Raw genomic sequence first — 23,936 nt, 5'->3', positions numbered from 1 at the left:
GGCAGAACTATGGTCCTACTCATGTTTCTTAAAGTCTCCGTCAATGCAAAATACATCACTTTTAATTATTTTATTTGAAATGTCGGTTATATCACAGAAGAACGTTTTTAGGTTGTGACTTAAAAAGAGAAGACACCCTTGTTTTAAATTAAGATTGCTTATTAAATTGAATCCATCCGGTGATGATAATAAATGTTTGTTAACTTAAGAAATTAACCACAGACGATTTTATGACCGTTGTGTCAGTGCCCCCCCCCTCCCCCCTCCAAGCAGGTTAATCACTGTACTGTGTTTGGGGTCCAAACTGTCAATATACAAAATGAAAAATAGATCAGGTTAGTGGTTCCACCCCTTGTTACATTGTATCCAATAACTTCCTGTGTGAACTCATCATTCAACATGGAAGTGTAGGCACTGCAGTCCGGTAGTAATTCACAACTGTGGTACCCAGTACTCAGGCTTTTTGTGCCCGTACTCCATTGATGGGCAACAGACGGCCCGAGCCTTCACCTGCAGCCCCCATCTCCTCCTCTGTTTATTGTCAGATCTGTTTGTTATAGCTTGTAACACTTGCATAAAAAGATTGCCGATATGTTATTACAGATAGGTGACTCTTTCTTAAATAAATGCATTGTTTTATCTTATTAATGGGATTACGGGTAATGTGCGGAATTTTTGAAGGTCAGAGGGTTGTCCGTTCGGCCCCTGGAATGTATCAGATTGCCTATCACCGTACAGTGTATGGGAACGCTGTCGCTATATCATGACACATTGTATCGCTATATCGGGATGTGTCTCATCTTACAATACTTAAGTCTCATTTCCCAGTGTGATGAATGACAGCCGATGTAGTAGAGGAAGGATGATTCTTTCTATATAAACAGTGCAGTGTGATACGTACATTCCTGTGTCTCCGAGGTGGAGATAATCCTGCAGTCAGGATCTTACACGTTGTTACGTCTCTCCTGTAATGACCTAAAGGGCCCTCAGACGGTGACGGGGGCGCACTCGGAAGTCGCAGATGGGGCCGGATTATAGCGACAGACTCCATTTCTCTAAGAAAAGATCTAAAGAGCGCGACACAGCTCCATAGCTGAGAATGCACAATTATTATAATGTCCTCAGGGAGGAAAGCCAGACAGTGCGGATACTGTGACAGACACATCCAGCAGAATAATCTACAGATCGGAGAGGGCGATGGGCATTCTCCACATTATGGAACAGAAACACTTAATATTCAAATAACTGGCAGCACTGGAGATGGCTGGAACAGGGGAGCGGATCACAGAGAGGTGAATAATCTCGTTATATAGAATTAATAGGAAAGAAATTGGAAGTCACCTTACTGCATAATGCAACGCTAATCAAATCTTAGGCAGTCAAGAAACATTGAGGGCAATTTCCAGAGCTCTGTAGGGGCAACTTAATCCCAAACTTCAGTAACTGGACGCTGGAATCATTTTATCCATCAGCATATACTGAGAACTGAAGTACAGGACAATTATAAAGCAAGAGTACAACTAGACATACAAACGTCTAACTAGCTTTGTAGATGAAGTTTAAAACAAAACCGCAATACTGACTCCACAGCAACAAAAAAAAAATCTATTTTCTAATCAAATGTTTCACTTGTTTCTTAAATGTTAGAATATTAAATAATGTATATAAATAGACTTCACCCTTCCTTTTATTTTGGGATCTATGTGTTGCTATTTTTAGAAATGTTTGGCACTGCGCCATTTCTCAAAACCTTGAAGTGACCTCAGAAACCATCCCGCTTCCTCTTCTGTATAAAGCGGTTTATGGTTATTACTTCCAATAATAACATACCGACAGATGACGTCTAATTTATTTATTGTTTTTATTTCCACTCCTAAGTTTTCGGTTTCCCCCGTGGTCAGTAGTCCTCTGTACCCAATTCCCTTTACTCAGTGCCTGAAAGCGTAACTAGATTTATCATATAAAAGAACAATATGTGGAAAAATAGGTATAATTTTAAAACTAAACAGACGAGGATTTGGTGCCTTAAGAGACTTGTTTCCTCAATCCAAAGTGGATTTATATTGTGGTTTTTACAAAAAGTTCCATAATTTGTATAATTCGATAAATGTCTGAACTGAATAAGCCGTTTTTCTTCTGAAATTCTGGAATTACCACAAAATTCCCAGATGCACTGTAGCCTTCGCTGTGAATGGGAATCTGTCCCCCCGCGGGGTGGGAACAGACGTTCTGAACACGGATAAAAACTGAAACTGGGAGTGGATCAGAGGGAAACGTACAAGATCCATTTCATCCCAAAGGAAAATGCTTCCTTGTAAAATCCCAGCAAACCTTCTACGCAGCCAGACGGAATGGACCTCTGTGAATCTATGTGTTATATATTATAATCTGTATCTTTCCTGTTGCGCTAACAACGACAAATGCCAAGTGTTAGTCCCTCTGCAGAATCTGCACCGGCTTTGATAAAAGCCATAAAAATGGTTTAAAGAAAGTAATTGGAGGAATATGGACAATAAAGCCCAGAGGGTCCACAGCATGGATTTTGCACACTCCAATTTTCCAGCTTTACACTGACATTACGCGAGATAGCGCAAGGGGCCATCACACTAAAACGCAACAGCGCGTAAAGCTGCATTTTACTGAGGGTCCTCCAAGGATCCTGCACAACTGATCCAACTTGCCCGGAAAACACTGACAATGAACAAGGAAAGTACTGTCGGTATTCTAGGTAAAAGAACTGCGCTGGCGCAGAGCATATGGCCCTATATGACCGATGTGAAGCACGGTGCGTGCACTAAACACTGATTTATTGACTATAGATTCTCATTAACGGTTCTACACCACTGAGTGCGATCAGCTGTCAATGAACGGCGGTGTGACCCTTGTAAGCACAGGAACCATATCAGGCTATTGATTAGTATATGAACAAGCAGTCACACGGCGGTCACACGGATGTACAGCACATATACCTGCCAGCCAGACCGATAACAAGATCATACGACAGTTACTGTTATTGTCACTTGCACAGCTGTCCAACGCTACGTCACCCTGCGCTGCCTCCACCATCCAGAGAACGCAGCCACCGACAACCAACTGTAGAGGGGCTAATAAATAAATTATTCTGACAAACACTGGCTATAAAAAAGTCTACACACCCTGATTTAAATTGCAGGTGTTTGTGACGCCTGAAATCAAGACAAGACCTTGTAACCAGCAAAATTCAAATAATAAAAATACAGAATTTTAAGGAAAAGGAAGTGAAAATATATATATTACTGCACTTGCATAAGTGTGCACACCCCATAAACTAATACTTTGTGGAAGCACCTTTTGCTTTTATTATAGCAATGAGTCTTCTCGAACAAGTGTTTATTACCGTCACACCTGGACTCTGCAATTCTGTCCCACTCTGCCCTGCAAAAACAGTTCCAGTTCCATCAAACTGGGGAGGGTCTTCTGTACACAGCCCTCATTCGCTCATTCCACAGCAGGTATGGTGGTGATCTTAGGGGGATCAGCTAAAAAGTTTAACCTTGGTCTCATCAGACATAAGATATTTCCCTCATTGTTTGGGGGGATTGAATGTATTTTGCTGAGACATTTAGACCGGGTTGGATGTTCTTTTTATGAGAAATGGCTTCTGTCTTGTCCCCCGATCCCTTAGCGCTGACATGTGCAGAATACGGGAGGCGGTCGCCGCATGCAGAAAGTGACCAGTTCCTACCAGAAATTCCTGCAGCTCCTCTAATGTTAATATATTGTTGAATTTACCGGCACCAGAAACAGATTGACCTCTATAACCACTAATACACCAATCAATGTTTTATAGAGCCATCCATGAACTTTCAACATTTATTTTTTGTTGTTAAGAGGGGGTTCTCTTAAACATTATCGCTAGACAAATTTACTAATAAATATTGGAATGTTGTAAACAACGGCCTTTCTAATGCACTAATGTAGACACATATTTTTTATTTGGTTTTTTTTAACAAATAGGTGATCAACTCTTATGTTAATTTCTTTAAACAAAACATTTATTCACAAACAAATTCCATCTATAGTTTTCTTTTTGTTTTTTTTAAGTGTATGCTTAAAATGTAATAGTTTGGTACAATAAAGTCAGGAAAAGAACTTGAATAATAAGAGGTGAAATATAATTAAACTACGTGCCCATAAGACTTTAGTCTGCATTAGTGGATTAGGAGAGCTTCCGTTCTAATCATTTACTAGTAAGTTGCTGTAATATTACATTGGCCTTTCGGTCCCTGATGAGTATTCTCCTTGTTATCTACACTGGTGGGACGTCCTGATCTAGGCAATGTTCCTGTTCTACCACATATTGCTGATAATCTTCACAGTGCTCCATGGTACATGTAATGCCTTATACCCCTCTCCTGATTGGTACCGTTCATCAATGAGATCCCGTAGATGTTCTGAAAGCTCCTGGTGGATCCTGGTTATCTCAGCCGGATGCAACCAAGAAAACTGCCAGGAAATCACAGGAAGCTCTGATCTTTATATTAGGTTAATCACAATCACTTCCACAGCTGGCGGGTATATGCTAATTACCTAGAACACGATTGGCTAACTCTGAAACAGGCTACAGCCCCGCTATGAAAGGGTGTGCATACTTATGCAACCATGACATTAAAATTATTTTATTTTTACTTATAATTTTTTTATAACTTCTATTTGCTTTTCACTTGAATTTTTCTGGTTGTAAGGACACATTAAAGGACAAAAGGTCTGACATGATTTATATTAATTTCACATCGCCAGAATTACCCCAGTACCATGACCTTGTATGCCCACCAATAGCTACAAATGTCATTCCTTTGCCTTACGCACCAAGTGCTCCCTGGATCAGATTGTAAACTTGTATGGGTCATTGCTACCTTGTGTTTCATATCACTGTATGTCATTTCTATGTATCATGATTCCCTCAGTGTACAGCGCTGTGTAATATATCAGCTATTTATATAGAAAATAATAAAAAGGCTAAAAAAAATAGCACTGAAAGTTGTTCATCTACTTTGCAAGATAAGAAAGATGATTTTTGGGGTTCTCTCCCCCTGATTATTGCTCCTTTTCCAACGTTAAAACCTCTGGTATTTGACAACAAGTCAGAGCCCCTTATAGAGAACGTGACATATGACATCAACGTCGGTGATTCAGAACATCGAGAGTTAATGGAGCTCCTGCCGTCCGGATGATAAAACGCGTAGTTTTGAATAAAGTGGTCGAGCTCGGATCCTAATCCGCAGAAAAGCTCGGCAGAAGCTTCGGAAGTGCACAGCCTGGTGGGATCACCAGATTATCCCGGATTACAGCAGTTTATTTAACAGCCACAGCTGGCTGGACAGATAGCGCTGATTCTGAATTCTGCTCACCCCGGCGATGTAAGGGTGGAATCTGGAGACACAGGGACTAAACAACGGGAACACACCGCTTTACAGATACATTTATTATAACATATTATGTCTGCATTTAGTAATACCATTTGATGCTGCCTTTATGCTTCAGTTACAAACCCCAAAAAAAGAAAGAAAAAAAAATATATAAAGGAAAAACTTGTCCCAAGGATGAAATGTTCTCCCAGAGTTCCCCAGTAAATGATGAGGATGACCCTAATTAGTGAATAGAGGATTCCAGCTGCAATGAGCGGCAAACGAGATGACATCACAGCTCCACGCAGCCGGACAGGTGTCCAAATCCCGAGAATATTAGTCAGCAAATAAAATAACGAAACATAAGAGTGTCAATATGACACTCGGCAGAAAATTCCTTAGTGAAATGCGTTGTTACCACACAATGATTCCAGGTCACTATTTCCTGTCATTCACCCCTTTATTATAGGCGTTACGTGTATTGTTTCATGTTTACAGAAAATGTTCCATAGGATAATTCATAAATAAGACAACTTAGTTAAAATGTATAACATTGTGGCAATAACTATATACAACAACATACATACAAACCTTCTGTCCTACAAGATCCTGAAGTCAGCAGTTGTACCCCGGGAACCACGTAATGTTTATTTTATTGGAATAAGTCACTATATATAAAGAGGAAATCACTCACTGGGACTAACTAGAGAACAGATAACCTCAAAACTGGTCGGTCTTTATTTAGCGTCAAATTGCTCTGCACATGCCTAGAAACGATCTATACACCAACCCAAGTACATGCAACTTATCTTCCAGTGCAAAGGACACTTACAACGCGCTACGATTTCATTGATTGAACAGGGAAGGGGCGTATGCACATAGTCAATGTACAGTAACGTCGTGCAAGCTCGCAGCAGCACTCGATTCATGCTTTGTTGCTCTAAGGTACGTGATTTTCTGTCGTTTCAATTGCTCCAGTTACAGCTCAGGTGTAAGTGCAGAATGATAAGGATGCCGGCTGTGTATACAGCTATAACGTGTTTGTAATCAGAAGCAAATGTAAAAATGCTTTTTATGTACAGTAGACAATAATAACAACATGATAAATGAATTATATGGGGAGGTGGGGGAGGATATATATTTTTTTATATTTTTTAGTTATTGACTACAGTATTTTATTAACAGGTGACGTTAATTTAATTATTTTTCCTGCACATTTTGCTGGACTTTATATTGCACATATATAACGGACATATCCTGCAGTGTATGGTCTGTTAGATCAGAGAGCACTTAGACCTGTATTCAACAAGAGACGTTTCTTCAGATCCGCCTGTAGATAATACGGACGTGCGTATGCCTGAATTACCTGCATATTTTTAAAAACGCACCATACGTTTGGCCTGTCTTAATGGATCAGGCCCAGAGAAAGGTCTGGGGACATGGATAAGTCTTTATTCCCCATGGAGGAGGCTGGGATACAGAACACACATATGATAGAATTGGTCTTATTGGGTGCCCTGTATGCCGAGCTTCTGAGTGCTGGGATTTAGAGCTAACGTTTGCATTTAATGCATTTATTCCACCAGTAGATCACAGTAATAAAAACACTGAACATACACAGATGTGACCAGTACACATGTTAACTCTTCATGGCCTGGAGGTCTGGGAACAAAGAGTTACAGCGAGTAATAATGCAGAGTGACCCTTTTTCTTTAATTTGAATACTTTATTTTTATACAAGGAAAATAAAAAAAGAGACTTTAAATTCCCAATAAGCAGAAATAACACTGAGGCCAAAAAGAGCAACAATTAAATGAAAACATTTTTGAGGTTTAACAGCTTTTAATTTTACTGCTGAACAATTTAATTAACGTCAAGGAAAACATAGGAAGTAATCCCAGAATATAAAGGGGGGGGGAGGGGTACTGTACCTACTTCCCAGCATATAAAAGGGGGATACTGTACCTACTTCCCAGCATATAAAGGGGGATACTGTACCTACTTCCCAGCATATAAAGGGGGGATACTGTACCTACTTCCCAGCATATAAAGGGGGGATACTGTACCTACTTCCCAGCATATAAAAGGGGGATACTGTACCTACTTCCCAGCATATAAAGGGGGGATACTGTACCAACTTCCCAGCATATAAAGGGGGGGTACTGTACCTACTTCCCAGGTTATAAAGGTGGGATACTGTACCTACTTCCCAGCATATAAAAGGGGGATACTGTACCTACTTCCCAGCATATAAAGGGGGGATAATGTACCTACTTCCCAACATATAAAGGGGGGTTACTGTACCTACTTCCCAGCATATAAAGGGGGGATACTGTACCTACTTCCCAGCATATAAAGGGGGGATACTGTACCTACTCCCCACTATATAAAGGGGGGATACTGTACCTACTTCCCAGCATATAAAGGGGGATACTGTACCTACTCCCCAACATCTAAAGGGGGGATACTGTACCTAATACCCAGGATCTAAAGGGGGGATACTGTACCTACTTCCCAGCATATAAAAGGAGGATACTGTACCTACTTCCCAGCATATAAGGGGGGGATACTGTACCTACTTCCCAGCATATAAAGGGGGGGTACTCATGCTCACGGGATTGATGGGATCGATTATGGAAGGAAGCAAATTTGATGGTGCCACCACTAGGGCAGGGATTGTGGTGATACCCAAACCTGACAGAGACCCCACTGAGGTAGGTAGTTACAGACCCATATCACTTCTTAATGTAGATTTAAAGCTTTTTGCTAAAATACTTGCCAATAGATTGGGTCGTGTTCTCCCCTCATTGGTCCACCCTGATCAAGTGGGTTTTGTTCCGGGTAGACAAGCCTCAGATAACACCAGAAGAATAATAGATTTAATTCATGTGGCTAATCGCACGTCTCTCCCTGCTCTGGTGGTCGCTTTAGATGCTGAGAAAGCTTTTGATAGAGTGGCCTGGCCCTTCATGCAGCAAACCTTAGTGAGCATGGGGATCCAGGGAGCTTTTTGTAAGGGAATCTCCGCACTATACCATAACCCCACAGCTTCGGTTTTAGCTAATGGTCTCACCTCCTCTCCCTTTAGTATAAATAATGGCACCCGTCAAGGTTGTCCATTATCTCCTCTACTTTTCGCTCTAATTATGGAGCCCTTGGCAGCCAGGATTAGGAATAACCCGGACATCACAGGCATCCCCACGAGTACTAGGGACCATAAGATTGCATTATATGCGGATGATGTCATACTTACCCTCTCTAGGCCACATATTTCCCTGCCCAGCCTTTTTAATGAAATTGCGTCTTATAGCTCACTCTCGAACTATAAAATAAATGCCGATAAATCGGAAATCTTAGACTTAAACGCTCCTCAGCATATCATTCAATCGCTTAAGGCCAATTTTAATTTTAGATGGCAGCATAGTAAGATTAAATATTTGGGAATCTATTTAACTAAAAGCTACCCCTCATTATACGCAGCTAATTTTCCCAGACTCCTCAACACAATTAGAAATGACCTATCCCAATGGAATAAATTTCACATTTCATGGATAGGCCGAATGGCCTCTATCAAAATGAATGTCTTACCTAGATTATTGTATCTATGGCAGACTCTCCCAATTCAGGTTCCCTCACATATCCTTAAGCATCTACAGCAGATGATTTCCAAATTTGTTTGGGCAGGTCGTAGGCCTAGAGTACGAATGCGTATTCTTTTCAAGCACCAGACTGCGGGTGGCCTAGGACTCCCAAACATATTAAAGTATTATCAAGCTACACATATGTCCCAATGTATTCTCTGGCATTCCCCTCCTTATAGTAGAGTGTGGACTCATATTGAATCAGATATATTACAGTTATACTCCCCATACTCCTTGCTTTGGATCTCACCCCAACATAGGACAAGGCGCCTAGCACAGCTTCCCACAGCCCGTTTTTCTGTTTCAATCTGGGAACAAGTGACTAGATCCTATAAAATGTTATCTGAATACCCACTTCTTGTCCCGCTTTGGAACAATAAAAAATTTGAACCTGGCCTAGATCACAAAACATTTCATCACTGGACCTCTCACAACCTGCTCTTTGCCTGGGATCTGGCTCCAATGGGGGTTTTCCCTACATTTTCAGAATTGCAAAACAGATTAGGTCTGCCACGAATTTACTTTTATCAATATTTACAGCTTAGGCATTTTTATCGATCCCTAAGGACTCCTCCCCCGTCAGACCGATGTTCGCCCTTAGAGTCTCTATGTCGCACGTCAACCGTTACTGGAGGCTTAATATCCACTGTTTACCAGCTGATCAATGGCTTTGGTCAACCGGATAAGGAACCGCACGAACTAGCTTGGGAGCGGGACACTGGGGAGACCCTGACACCAAAAGAATGGTCAAAGATTAGAACTAATGTAGCTAAGACATCAATTTCGGTGAGAACAAAGGAAAATTCATATAAAATTTACTACAGGTGGTATTTAGTCCCCTCCCGTCTACATGCTATCTTTCCTACATCCAGTGATCGGTGTTGGAGGGGTTGCGGACTGCGGGGTACCCTGTTGCACGTTTGGTGGAGCTGTCCTAGACTGAAATTTTACTGGCAGCAAATTCATAAGCTGATTGAATCGGTGACACAGATTAAGATGCCCGATTCCCCTCTTTTCTCCCTCCTACCCAGACGGCTTCCTGACGTCGCCCGACCCGTACAAAAACTCATTGGTCACATGGTAAATGCAGCTAAATGTCTGATAGCCGCTCACTGGAAAAATATTGCCCTCCCCTCGCTCTCAGCTACCATTAGTAAAATTTGGTCAATTTACAGAATGGAAAGCATTACAGCTGTCCTCAAAGATAAGCCAGAGAACTTCCAAAATACATGGTCTCCTTGGACGAGCCATTTCAATGCTGAACCCCCATTAATAACCGTTTGACACTCACCCGCTCCCATAAACTATGATCATTAGAGGCTTGGAATGTCCTGTATTTTTTAAATGGTAATCACAGACAATCTGAGTACACCTCCATATAGCCAAGTCTATCGCTATTTTTCTTCTTTGCCACCTGATTTAAGGAACAATAGACGATAAACTCCCCCCCTCCTCTTTCTCTTCCCCTAATCCCTCTTTCCTCATTGTTTGTCTTCCCCCTTTTCCCATACAACAAAAATAAAAACAACCCTCGCTTCTTTATAGAAACATGCCAATTTTCTTTGTGCTGTACATGCTCCCATATATATGCATGTCTGTTATTTAAAGTGAATTGTTTCACATATTTATCATATGATGTCTCATTTTCACTCCAGTGTTGTTTTGAAAAACTACAATAAAAATTTACTTTTCAAAAAAAAAAAAAAAAAAGGGGGGGTACTGTACCTACTTCCCAGCATATAAAGGGGGAATACTGTACCTACTTCCCAGCATATAAAGGGGGAATACTGTACCTACTTCCCAGCATATAAAGGAGGGATACTGTACCTACTCCCCAGTATATAAAGGGGGGATACTGTACCTACTTCCCAGCATATAAAGGGGGATACTGTACCTACTCCCCAACATCTAAAGGGGGGATACTGTACCTAATACCCAGGATCTAAAGGGGGGATACTGTACCTACTTCCCAGCATCTAAAGGGGGGAGGGGTACTGTACCTACTTCCCAGCATATAAAGGGGGGATACTGTACCTACTCCCCAACATCTAAAGGGGGGATACTGTACCTACTTCCCAGCATATAAAGGGGGATACTGTACCAACTTCCCAGCATATAAAGGGGGGATACTGTACCTACTCCCCAACATCTAAAGGGGGGATACTGTACCTACTTCCCAGCATATAAAGGGGGATACTGTACCAACTTCCCAGCATATAAAGGGGGGATACTGTACCTACTCCCCAACATCTAAAGGGGGGATACTGTACCTACTTCCCAGCATATAAAGGGGGATACTGTACCTACTTCCCAGCATATAAAAGGGGGATACTGTACCTACTTCCCAGCATATAAAGGGGGGGGTACTGTACCTACTTCCCAGCATATAAAGGGGGATACTGTCCCTACTTCCCAGCATATAAAGGGGGGGATACTGTACCTACTTCCCAGCATATAAAGGGGGGATACTGTACCTACTCCCCAGCATATAAATGGGGGATACTGTACCTACTCCCCAACATCTAAAGGGGGGATACTGTACCTACTTCCCAGCATATAAAGGGGGATAATGTACCGACTTCCCAGCATATAAAGGGGGGGTACTGTACCTACTCCCCCAGCATATAAAGGGGGGGATACTGTACCTACTTACCAGCATATAAAGGGGGATACTGAACCTACTCCCCAACATCTAAAGGGGGGATACTGTACCTAATGCCCAGCATCTAAAGGAGGGGTACTGTACCTACTTCCCAGCATATAAGGGGCGATACTGTACCTACTCCCCAACATCTAAAGGGGGGATACTGTACCTACTTCCCAGCATATAAAGGGGGATACTGTACCTACTTCCCAGCATATAAAGGGGGATACTGTACCTACTCCCCAACATCTAAAGGGGGGATACTGTACCTACTTCCCAGCATATAAAGGGGGATAATGTACCTACTTCCCAGCATATAAAGGGGGGGTACTGTGCCTACTCCCCCAGCATATAAAGGGGGGGATACTGTACCTACTTCCCAGCATATAAAGGGGGATACTGAACCTACTCCCTAACATCTAAAGGGGGGATACTGTACCTAATGCCCAGCATCTAAAGGAGGGGTACTGTACCTACTTCCCAGCATATAAGAGGGGATACTGTACCTACTCCCCAACATCTAAAGGGGGGATACTGTACCTACTTCCCAGCATATAAAGGGGGATACTGTACCTACTTCCCAGCATATAAAGGGGGATACTGTACCTACTCCCCAACATCTAAAGGGGGGATACTGTACCTAATGCCCAGCATCTAAAGGAGGGGTACTGTACCTACTTCCCAGCATATAAGGCGGGATACTGTACCTACTCCCCAACATCTAAAGGGGGGATACTGTACCTACTTCCCAGCATATAAAGGGGGATACTGTACCTACTTCCCAGCATATAAAGGGGGATACTGTACCTACTCCCCAACATCTAAAGGGGGGATACTGTACCTAATGCCCAGCATCTAAAGGAGGGGTACTGTACCTACTTCCCAGCATATAAGAGGGGATACTGTACCTACTCCCCAACATCTAAAGGGGGGATACTGTACCTACTTCCCAGCATATAAAGGGGGATACTGTACCTACTTCCCAGCATATAAAGGGGGATACTGTACCTACTCCCCAACATCTAAAGGGGGGATACTGTACCTAATGCCCAGCATCTAAAGGAGGGGTACTGTACCTACTTCCCAGCATATAAGGCGGGGTACTGTACCTACTTCCCAGCATATAAGGCGGGATACTGTACCTACTCCCCAACATCTAAAGGGGGGATACTGTACCTACTTCCCAGCATATAAAGGGGGATACTGTACCTACTTCCCAGCATATAAAGGGGGATACTGTACCTACTCCCCAACATCTAAAGGGGGGATACTGTACCTAATACCCAGCATCTAAAGGTGGACATTGCACCCATCTCCTAGCACATAAAGACTATCGTACCTGAAACGAAGGCCACCTTCTCCTTCAGAGTGGGCAGCACATCAGTAGCTTTCAGGCCGTCGTTCCGGAAGGAGCCTGCAACAAGCAGAGATGACAAAGATCAGAATGTGATCACTGAGTTACATCCAAAGTGACAGTATCGGGAATCACAGATTAACCACAAGTCCTGGGAACTGGGACACATGAGAATCCTGCACTCAGGTTAATGTACATCTGTATAAAACATCCTCACCAGTAAGAATGGAAATGCGGACATAATATAATATAATCGCATCACGCTGACACGTGAATACAGCAACAATGAGCCATGTAACACGAGTGCACCATGTATGGACAGACAAGAGCACAGTAGCTGGTACTTAATTTTCTAAAATGCACCTAAGAATGGTCAAACGTCAGAACAGTTTTCTACTAATCACAAGCAAAGCTTAATTATAGATTTTAAATGCAAATAATGAACGTAATTATTACAATTATATTTTCCATACGCAGCAAAAATAAAAAAAATCCTCACCACTGATTAATGGAAAAATGTGACATAAATGAGAAAAAGGAGGAGCCAGGAATAGTGACGGGGGATAGACTGGAAACATGCAAATAATTTATGAGATAATTAATATGCATACAGGCTGGAGTGGATTATGTAAATGAGCCGCTATACTCATTACGTACAGCTGGATGGATAGGGACAGACCGGCGGTACTAGCTTCTGTTAATACCCCGGTCATTAGGGCAACTCATTGCCAGGTCAGGGGGTCCGACCTTATCTTAACGTGCCCCCATCAGCTGTTGTTGGCTTAACCAACTTTTATGATTATGCAGCCTTATTGGTATCATAGGAGCTAGTGACACCAGTGAAGCACGAGGCACTCTGTGCCTCATGTCATCAGATACCAGTGACTTGATGGGTCCACGGTAATATAACAATGTACATAAGCTAGAATGGTTGAGATAACCCAAAGCCAAAGGCCAATAGACAACCACGTTCCCAGTATGCTTCCCTGCCCCACATCTGCCCCCCACCAGACAGGGCAGCACAGGGGTAAGTATACTGTGTTGGGGTCCTTGGTATTACACACAGAGCGATTCTGTTACCAGATCGCTGGCGTGGAACACCTCACCGCCACCTCCAGTAACAGGTTAATCAGCATTAGAGATGAGGTCTAGCACTTCCATATATTCATGTGAATACAGCGTAACTATGGGAATGGTACAATATGCATCCTTCACCTCTTTACAAAATGTATGTATCTCATGCGAATCATTTATTATTAGTGCTGAGCCCAAAACACTAGAACAGAAAGATGTTCTTCAGTAAGAGAACGGGGCCTCCTACGAGGATAACAAGCTCCTGTCTGACAGCGTCCTCATGTACAACCAGAGTCATGCACTGCGCTGAGCGGCAGCAGGAACGATATATACTTCTAATACAGGGGTACGGTAACGCTGGTCAGGGATGTCACTGAGGTGCTGAGCAGGGCCGTCTTAACAGCATTACAGGCCCCTGGCAAAGCAGTGCACTGGGGCCCCAGCTACACAACCACTCACCCACTTACGTACAGATATTACATGTACGATGTCTTCTTCAAGGTCAAGATATGTACAGTCATGACCAAATGTTTTGAGAATGACACAAATATTATTTTTCACAAAGTCTGCTGCCTCAGTTTTTATGATGGCAATTTGCATCTACTCCAGAATGTCATGAAGAGTGATCAGATGAATTGCAATTAATATCAAAGTCCCTCTTTGCCAAGACAATGAACTTTAACCCAAAAACAACATTTCCACTGCATTTCAGCCCTACCACAAAAGGACCAACGGACATCAGGTCAGTGATTATCTCGTTAACACAGGTGAGAGTGTTGACGAGGACAAGGCTAGAGATCACTCTGCCATGCTGATTGAGTTAGAATTACAGATTGGAAGCTTTAAAAGGAGGGTGGTGCTTTAAATCATTGTTCTTCCTCTGTTAACCATGGTTACCTGCAAGGAAACACGTACAGTCATCATTGCTTTGCACTAAAAGGGGTTCACAGGAAAGGATATTGCTGCTAGTAAGATTGCACCTAAATCAACCATTTATTGGATCGTCAAGAACTTCAAGGTGAGAGGTTCAATAGTTGTGAAGAAGGCTTAAAGGCGCCCAAGAACGTCCAGCAAGCACCAGGACTGTCTCCTAAAGTTGATTCAGCTGTGGGATCGAGGCACCACCAGTGAAGAGCTTGCTGAGGAATGGCAGCAGGCAGGTGTGAGTGCATCAAAGTCTTTTGGAGGATAGCCTGGTGTGAAGAAGGCCAGCAAAGACACACTTCTCAACAGAAAAAACATCAGGGACAGACTGATATTCTGAAAAAGACCATAGTCCCATTGAGAACTTGTGGTCAATCCTCAAGAGGTGGGTAGACCAACAAAAGCCCACAAATTCTGACAAACTCCAAGCATTGATTAGACAAGAATGGGCGGCCACAAGTCAGTACGTGGCCCAGAAGTTGATTGACAGCTGCCAGGGCGAATTGCAGAGGTCTTCAAAAAGTAGGGTCAACACTGCAAATATTGACTTTTTGCATAAACTTAATGCAATTGTCAATAAAAGCCTTTGACACTTATGAAATGCTTGTAATGTTACTTCAGTATAACATAGCAACATCTGACATAAAGGTGTAAAAACACTGAAGCAGCAAACTGTGAAAACCAATACTTGTGTCATTCTCAAACCATTAGGCCATGACTGTATTCGCAACAGCAAGATCACATGTTCAGATAACAGCTGATACTGACGGGATTAGTCCATTAAACGTTTTAATAAAGAGGGTTTGAAGGTTATGATTAAATCTCCCGGAATAATATATGGAAAAGTCTGGTCCAAGCCTATGAGGCCCCTATGCTCGTGGGGCCCCCAGGAAACTGCCCGGCTTCCCCATACGTTAAGACGGCTCTGGTGCTTAGGGGGATTTGAATTGAAGCCGATTTGTGTTTCAAACAACACTTATAATAAAGGACCATAATGAATCTCACACATGACCTGTGCTCAGTAAATTCAACATTATTATATATCAGTTGTTCATCAAAATTAATTGTAACCAAACATCTCTAGAAATCTGCCCTTCTTTATCCACAATTATTTATCGTTAATTTACACTTATGTCTATGGCTTATGTTTAATACCCGTGAAAAATACAAGGAATTCTCTCTGACCAACAGGAACCTCTAGACCAGAAGACAGGGGCCAGGATAGTACTTGTGGCCCCCAGCTGCAGATCCGTCTGTACAGCGCGAACACACTACCAGTTACATTGTAAGTTATGTCACACAGTTCCCAGCTGATCCCTGGGAAGAACATACACACACACCGCCTCCCACACGGAACACACAGAGGCAATTCCCATGTTCCACATACTGGTTATCACTGCTACTATTCTCTACACATATCCCACACTCAGCCTTTATCTCTAACACGTTATATTCCAGGTCTCACATAAAGAAATTATCAGTATGATAAATAGGAGTCAGACATTATAATGTTAATATATACATGATCATTTCATGCCTCCGTGTCTAGCATGTAACGTGTTTCACCCAGGTCACGTACAGCCGCATACACGGTCATTATTTATTATACAGCCACACGTTTACTACAGCTCACAGGACACAATAAAACCAGTAGGGGGAGGGGAATACGCATAAGACCCTGTGCTGAGCTCAGAATGAAGGAGCTGGGAGCTGCATTGTGTTGCTTAGTGGTCAGTGAATACATTGTGTCTCATTTAGAGCAAATCAAGCTAAAAGATACAAATGTATACCTGGATAAACCATCTTGTGACACGGGGGTGTAAATGCAAGATTTATTGTGCATGCAGTGATAACACGGGCTGCTTCTTCATGTAGCACACAAATACAGGTAGGTTTATTTTAATCCTGTGATTTAGAGTTGAACTAGAGAGCAAATCCCCTCCTAACTCTAAATCTGTCCACACATTTTAAGTTTGACCCCCCTGCAGGGCAACATGGTATTGCCTAGGATTACCTGGATTTCCTATTAGAAGGCGTCTGTAGCAGAAATAAATATTGACTGTCATAGGACAGTGTTGAACTGTGTGCACTGGGAGATATATTGAATATTGTTTATATATTGTCACCTTATTATGCAGAGGATATTTAATTATTCACAGTATATCTTCTAAAACAAAACAAAGCTACATATGTGGAGTTTATAGCACTTTCTCTCTGGTTCTAGGATGGAACCAGTAATTTCCTTAATCACAGCTGAGCGTCACCCAAAGAACTTATTACGGACAATTATTTACCAGATGGATGAGGCGGCCATGGGGCAGATCTCCTTAATCCGCAGTACCCATATACCCATACATGAAATCTCATTCCATAGACCATTTGCAGTGTGCAGGAAAGGTGGTGTTACCATAGCAACAACATTCTTTCCAATACAGTTTGGAAAATAAAAGTAAACTTGTAGTACGACTATAATCTAAGGAGTTACAGCAAATGCTGATGACTCCCAGGTAATCTTCTTGCACGATATTATACCGGCCAAAGCTTTCAAATCGCCAAAGTGAGACAGAATTGATACAAATATGCATATTTATTTCATTCTTAGATATGTAACACAGAACCATTAGTTACTGATTATCAGAGGTCACCTCTGGCCACAGCAGCCCCAATTTGTACTTGGCCAGCACTATCCAGCACCGGAGACGGTCCAGCAAGGTGGCATTGGGTGGGTTACCTTGATGTGACAGCTATTTACCCCTTAATGACTGCAGATAAAAGAACGATCACCCCAGTCCCACGGCAGGGAACAGCCCTGATCTCAGGAAAGGTGATTTTACAGCAACAGAGATTGTAACCTGCTACCCGCGATAACAGTCCATGTTCACAGGATATCCACAGCGGATCTAGTAAATAATCTACAGGCTAAACAAGGCTATCCCTAACACATGCTGCTAGCCGCCTATGATGCTTGTCTCCAACAGCAAAATGTAAAAAAACAAACATAATTAGTGTAATATATCATTCTGTAATTCCTTTGATGGGAAGAGTGAAAGTTTCTCAGATGAGCTGCAGCCTCTGATTAATTATCTGTCGGTGACACAGACATCTGTCACACAACTAATCATCCACAATAATAAAAACCAGTTCAGGTCCCATCTGACATTCCAAATTTATATTTCTGGTGTCTTTGAACCAAAAAGAACAAACTTCTGTACTTTTTATATTTTATATATTTCAGATTTATAATACACAAATGCACTCCCATATTCCATCCTGATATTTAAGATACATCCTTAATTACACTTGTGATGTGTAAATGGTAAGAAAACGGAGATGTGTCAGAGAAATATAATATGAGAAAGAGCGTCAGCTCTTGTCGTAGAGGAAGAGCTTAGGGCAGCGTGTGTGTGTGTGTGTCTGTGTGTGTGTGTGTGTGTGTGTCTGTGTGTGTGTGTGTCTGTGTGTGTCTGTGTGTGTGTGTCTGTGTGTGTCTGTGTGTGTGTGTGTGTGTGTGTGTGTGTGTGTGTGTGTGTGTGTCTGTGTGTGTGTGTGTGTGTCTGTGTGTGTGTGTGTGTGTGTGTGTCTGTGTGTGTGTGTGTGTGTCTGTGTGTGTGTGTGTCTGTGTGTGTGTGTGTGTGTGTGTGTGTATGTTAGGGAATTTAGACTGTAAGCTCCAATGGAGTAGGGCCCGATGTGAGTGAGTTCTCTGTACAGCGCTGCAGAATTAGTGGCGCTATATAAATAAATAGATGATGATGATGATGATGATGAAGAAAAGTCAGTTAATTATGGTAATTCAAGCATGCTTTTCTCTTTGTGCTCCTGTATCCTATCACAGCGAGGTTCCTATTGATCCCTATAATGCTGCGTGCTCCTGTATCCTATCACAGCGAGGTTCCTATTGATCCCTATAATGCTGCGTGCTCCTGTATCCTATCACAGCGAGGTTCCTATTGATCCCTATAATGCTGTGTGCTCTTTTATCCTATCACAGCGAGGTTCCTATTGATCCCTATAATGCTGCGTGCTCCTGTATCCTATCACAGCGAGGTTCCTATTGATCCCTATAATGCTGCGTGCTCCTGTATCCTATCACAGTGAGGTTCCTATTGATCCCTATAATGCTGCGTGCTCCTGTATCCTATGACAGCGAGGTTCCTATTGATCCCTATAATGCTGCGTGCTCCTGTATCCTATCACAGCGAGGTTCCTATTGATCCCTATAATGCTGCGTGCTCCTGTATCCTATCACAGCGAGGTTCCTATTGATCCCTATAATGCTGCGTGCTCCTGTATCCTATCACAGCGAGGTTCCTATTGATCCCTATAATGCTGCGTGCTCCTGTATCCTATCACAGCGAGGTTCCTATTGATCCCTATAATGCTGTGTGCTCTTTTATCCTATCACAGCGAGGTTCCTATTGATCCCTATAATGCTGCGTGCTCCTGAATCCTATCACAGCGAGGTTCCTATTGATCCTTATAATGCTGTGTGCTTCTGTATCCTATCACAGCGAGGTTCCTATTGATCCCTATAATGCTGCGTGCTCCTGTATCCTATCACAGCGAGGTTCCTATTGATCCCTATAATGCTGCGTGCTCCTGTATCCTATCACAGCGAGGTTCCTATTGATCCCTATAATGCTGCGTGTTCCTGTATCCTATCACAGCGAGGTTCCTATTGATCCCTATAATGCTGCGTGCTCCTGTATCCTATCACAGTGAGGTTCCTATTGATCCCTATAATGCTGCGTGCTCCTGTATCCTATCACAGCAAGGTTCCTATTGATCCCTATAATGCTGTGTGCTCCTGAATCCTATCACAGTCAGGTTCCTATTGATCCCTATAATGCTGCGTGCTCCTGTATCCTATCACAGTGAGGTTCCTATTGATCCCTATAATGCTGCGTGCTCCTGTATCCTATCACAGTAAGGTCTCTATTTATAAAACAATCTGCATGTACTGTATCGTGTTATTACACAGCAGGACTGAGGCTATACTGAGCTCTACCACTCGCCTACCTCTGTATTAGAGGCTCTAGCAGGCCTGACAGTGTGAAATCAGTCATTTCAGCTGCCCCCCCAGGAGACCCCATCACTCGACCAGCTCACGTTACACAACTAAGACCACCTTACACTGCCTTCATTCCTGTTTCTTCAGGAATTGTCTACCACACGTTCATATCTAATCCCCCCCAGACCATAGCGTCCGTCTGTCCCACACACACCTGTCGCAGTGTTATGTGTATCCCCCAAACTCACAATGAGACCCCTACAGCAATGTGACCGGGACAGGGGAAAGAGATGAGTGATGGGGATACAAATCCGTACAGCAGTAATAGCACAAGGCTGGTCGCTGTCGCTGCGGTCAGGTTAACCTGGGGGTTATCGGCGGATTTAGGGATATTTTCCCTTTGATAAACAGACCCCCACGTCGCTGGAGAACACCGAAGACAACTGCAGTACAGGATAAAGTGCAGCTGTCACCTACTAACAATGAGGCAGACATTCTGTGGGAGTAACTAGTGATGTCATCATTGAGGCATGAGGCACTGAATTACATATCAGAACGAAAAGATACCTCATTGCCTACACACAACCAAAAAAGTCCAACAAAGTATAACTACACTAATATATTAACCACTTCTGTGTTTACTGCATAAACACATAGGAAGATGGTTAAAAAAAGCTAAATATTCCGACTAGATCATTAAAATCTGAGAGATCTGCTGCATTGCAAAGTGTTGAATATTCAATACACAAATCAACTGAAGAGGCCAAAACTCCAGAACATGTTACATCTAAGTGTCTGCAATCATTAACTCTCCGACCAGGAGCCCATAAACACATCACCTGGAAGTGATGGCAGCGCAGGAACGCAGTAATGCAGCCGGCGCAGCTGGAAGATGCTTTGCTGCAATTAGATGAGTGTTCGGAGAAGTCATTAAGTAATGACACTGCTTTCAGGCAATTAGCGCTTGACACAGCGCTTATAATTGGATTTCATTACCCTGAGCAGGCAGTTTGTGTAACCCCTCACGCACCACATAGAACAATTAACCGATTATTACAGGTACACAGCATAGTGCTGCAATCTGCAGGTATAATAATTAGGGTGGATGGGAACGGAATCTCCACTAAAAAATAATAATCACATCGGCCGCATGGAATTTGCCTGCTCCCTGTCTGCAGGGCCTCGGGCTGCTTGTGCGGGAAACAGAAAACCAAAGAAAGCAACAGGAACATCCATCAAGTAACAGATTAATGTCAGACACCAATGATAACGTCACATAATCCCTATATGACAGTGATGGGCAACTTGGCACACTTCTAGGGCCACAGTGTGGCCCACTAACTTTCAAAAGAACCACACATTACCCCTAATCTCAGTAATAAGTTCCAAACCATTTGTTCACAGACAACAAACACCACTCAAATCCTGCAATCACCCCATAACACCCCGCACAATGTCCACCTACCCAGAACACCCCCCCATATGACCTTTAATACCTATTTTCCCCCATAATGAATCTTAGACCTCCCACTCACTTACTTAATAAGAGTGGGGGCCACATGTGTAGCTCAGTGGGGTAAAGCGCAGAGAATGAGGGCCCGGGGCCAACGGGACAAAAGACACTGAGAGTCATAAAGCAGGAAGGTGCTGGGGGCCAGGGCCGAAGGCTTTGGGGTGAGATGGGCTCTATGGAGACAGATAAACCATAGAGAAATGTAACTAAAACTCTACTGAAGACAGGCGTCTGGAAGGCAAATATAGATTATTTTCTCCATAATTTCCGCACATTCATTCATCTGACAGAAAGAGAACACAAGGTTTGAGCTGAGAACCCCTTTAAGGCAACATTAAAGAAGGTTGAACAAGACATTTATCAGAAGGCAATTAGGATCTGTGCACTGAAAACCACAGCGGGAATGTGATACAGACGCTGTACTCGTTTTATTACACTGAGAGCAGCACCAGAGTATAACCTCTGCCATAGAACATGAGAATAACACACAAACTGTGTTATAAACCCCAGAAAATAGCGGTAAGTGCTGTATTACACCAGACTCGAAATATTACAAAACACAAAGTTGTGGGACTGAAATAAGTCCCTGGAAGATTGGAAACGGCAGTAAGATCCCGGCCGCGCGTTTAACAAAGCTGCGTCTCCACTAACACATCTGCCGCATACGGTACATTCTCTGCTATGTGGATTATACCAATCACTGTAACCATATAAAGAAGTTAGAGGAACACCGCCCACTCTCTGACCGCAATACTGACTCATTCCCCAAATGAACCATTTCACTGCCAGCACACAAGAGAATCAAGCCCAATAGTAAAAATATTAATAGGTCACAATGAGCTTCCATCCAGTACAGAGAACATGCACTAAATGATAACGAGCTCAATAGGTCACCCAGCAGGCAGGTGATTTCTTCACCGTATACCACCCCGGCACATCTACACCACACAGGACACACCGTATACCACCCTGGCACATCTACACCACACAGGACACACCGTATACCACCCCGGCACATCTACACCACCCAGGACACACCGTATACCACCCCGGCACATCTACACCACCCAGGACACACCGTATACCACCCCGGCACATCTACACCACCCAGGACACACCGTGTACCACCCCGGCACATAGACACCACCCAGGACACACCGTATACCACCCCGCACATCTACACCACCCAGGACACACCGTATACCACCCTGGCACATCTACACCACACAGGACACACCGTATACCACCCTGGCACATCTACACCACCCAGGACACACCGTGTACCACCCCGGCACATAGACACCACCCAGGACACACCGTATACCACCCTGGCACATCTACACCACCCAGGACACACCGTATACCACTCCGGCACATCTACACCACACAGGACACACCGTGTACCACCCCGGCACATAGACACCACACAGGACACACCGTATACCACTCCGGCACATCTACACCACCCAGGACACACCGTATACCACTCCGGCACATCTACACCACCCAGGACACACCGTGTACCACCCCGGCACATAGACACCACACAGGACACACCGTATACCACTCCGGCACATCTACACCACCCAGGACACACCGTGTACCACCCCGGCACATAGACACCACCCAGGACACACCGTATACCACCCTGGCACATCTACACCACCCAGGACACACCGTGTACCACCCCGGCACATAGACACCACACAGGACACACCGTATACCACCCCGCACATCTACACCACCCAGGACACACCGTATACCACCCTGGCACATCTACACCACCCAGGACACACCGTATACCACCCCGGCACATCTACACCACCCAGGACACACCGTATACCACCCCGGCACATCTACACCACCCAGGACACACCGTATACCACCCTGGCACATCTACACCACACAGGACACACCGTATACCACCCTGGCACATCTACACCACACAGGACACACCGTATACCACCCTGGCACATCTACACCACACAGGACACACCGTATACCACCCTGGCACATCTACACCACACAGGACACACCGTATACCACCCTGGCACATCTACACCACCCAGGACACACCGTGTACCACCCCGGCACATAGACACCACACAGGACACACCGTATACCACCCTGGCACATCTACACCACCCAGGACACACCGTATACCACCCCGGCACATCTACACCACACAGGACACACCGTATACCACCCTGGCACATCTACACCACCCAGGACACACCGTGTACCACCCCGGCACATCTACACCACACAGGACACACCGTATACCACCCCGCACATCTACACCACCCAGGACACACCGTATACCACCCTGGCACATCTACACCACCCAGGACACACCGTGTACCACCCCGGCACATAGACACCACACAG

At 43.7% G+C, this 23,936-nt stretch overlaps 1 protein-coding gene across 20 annotated transcripts in view; it reads right to left on the bottom strand.

Annotated features, from left to right (window-relative positions):
- KALRN (kalirin RhoGEF kinase) overlaps window positions 1–23,936 on the bottom strand; it is a 265,449-nt gene that overhangs the window by 178,011 nt on the left and 63,502 nt on the right. For all 20 annotated transcript variants that reach the window (XR_012678337.1, XR_012678338.1, XR_012678340.1 and 17 more), the window contains exon 2: window positions 13,012–13,086. Coding sequence is in view for 9 of the 20 variants with exons in the window: in XM_075181185.1 (XP_075037286.1) it covers window positions 13,012–13,086 (75 nt within the window). In the remaining 11 variants the exon portion in view is untranslated. The remainder of the gene's footprint in view (window positions 1–13,011; window positions 13,087–23,936) is intronic.

This window comes from Mixophyes fleayi, chromosome 7 (assembly GCF_038048845.1).
Source record: "Mixophyes fleayi isolate aMixFle1 chromosome 7, aMixFle1.hap1, whole genome shotgun sequence".
Taxonomy (NCBI): Eukaryota; Metazoa; Chordata; class Amphibia; order Anura; family Limnodynastidae; genus Mixophyes; species Mixophyes fleayi.
This window is presented reverse-complemented; position numbering and strand designations above follow the sequence as displayed.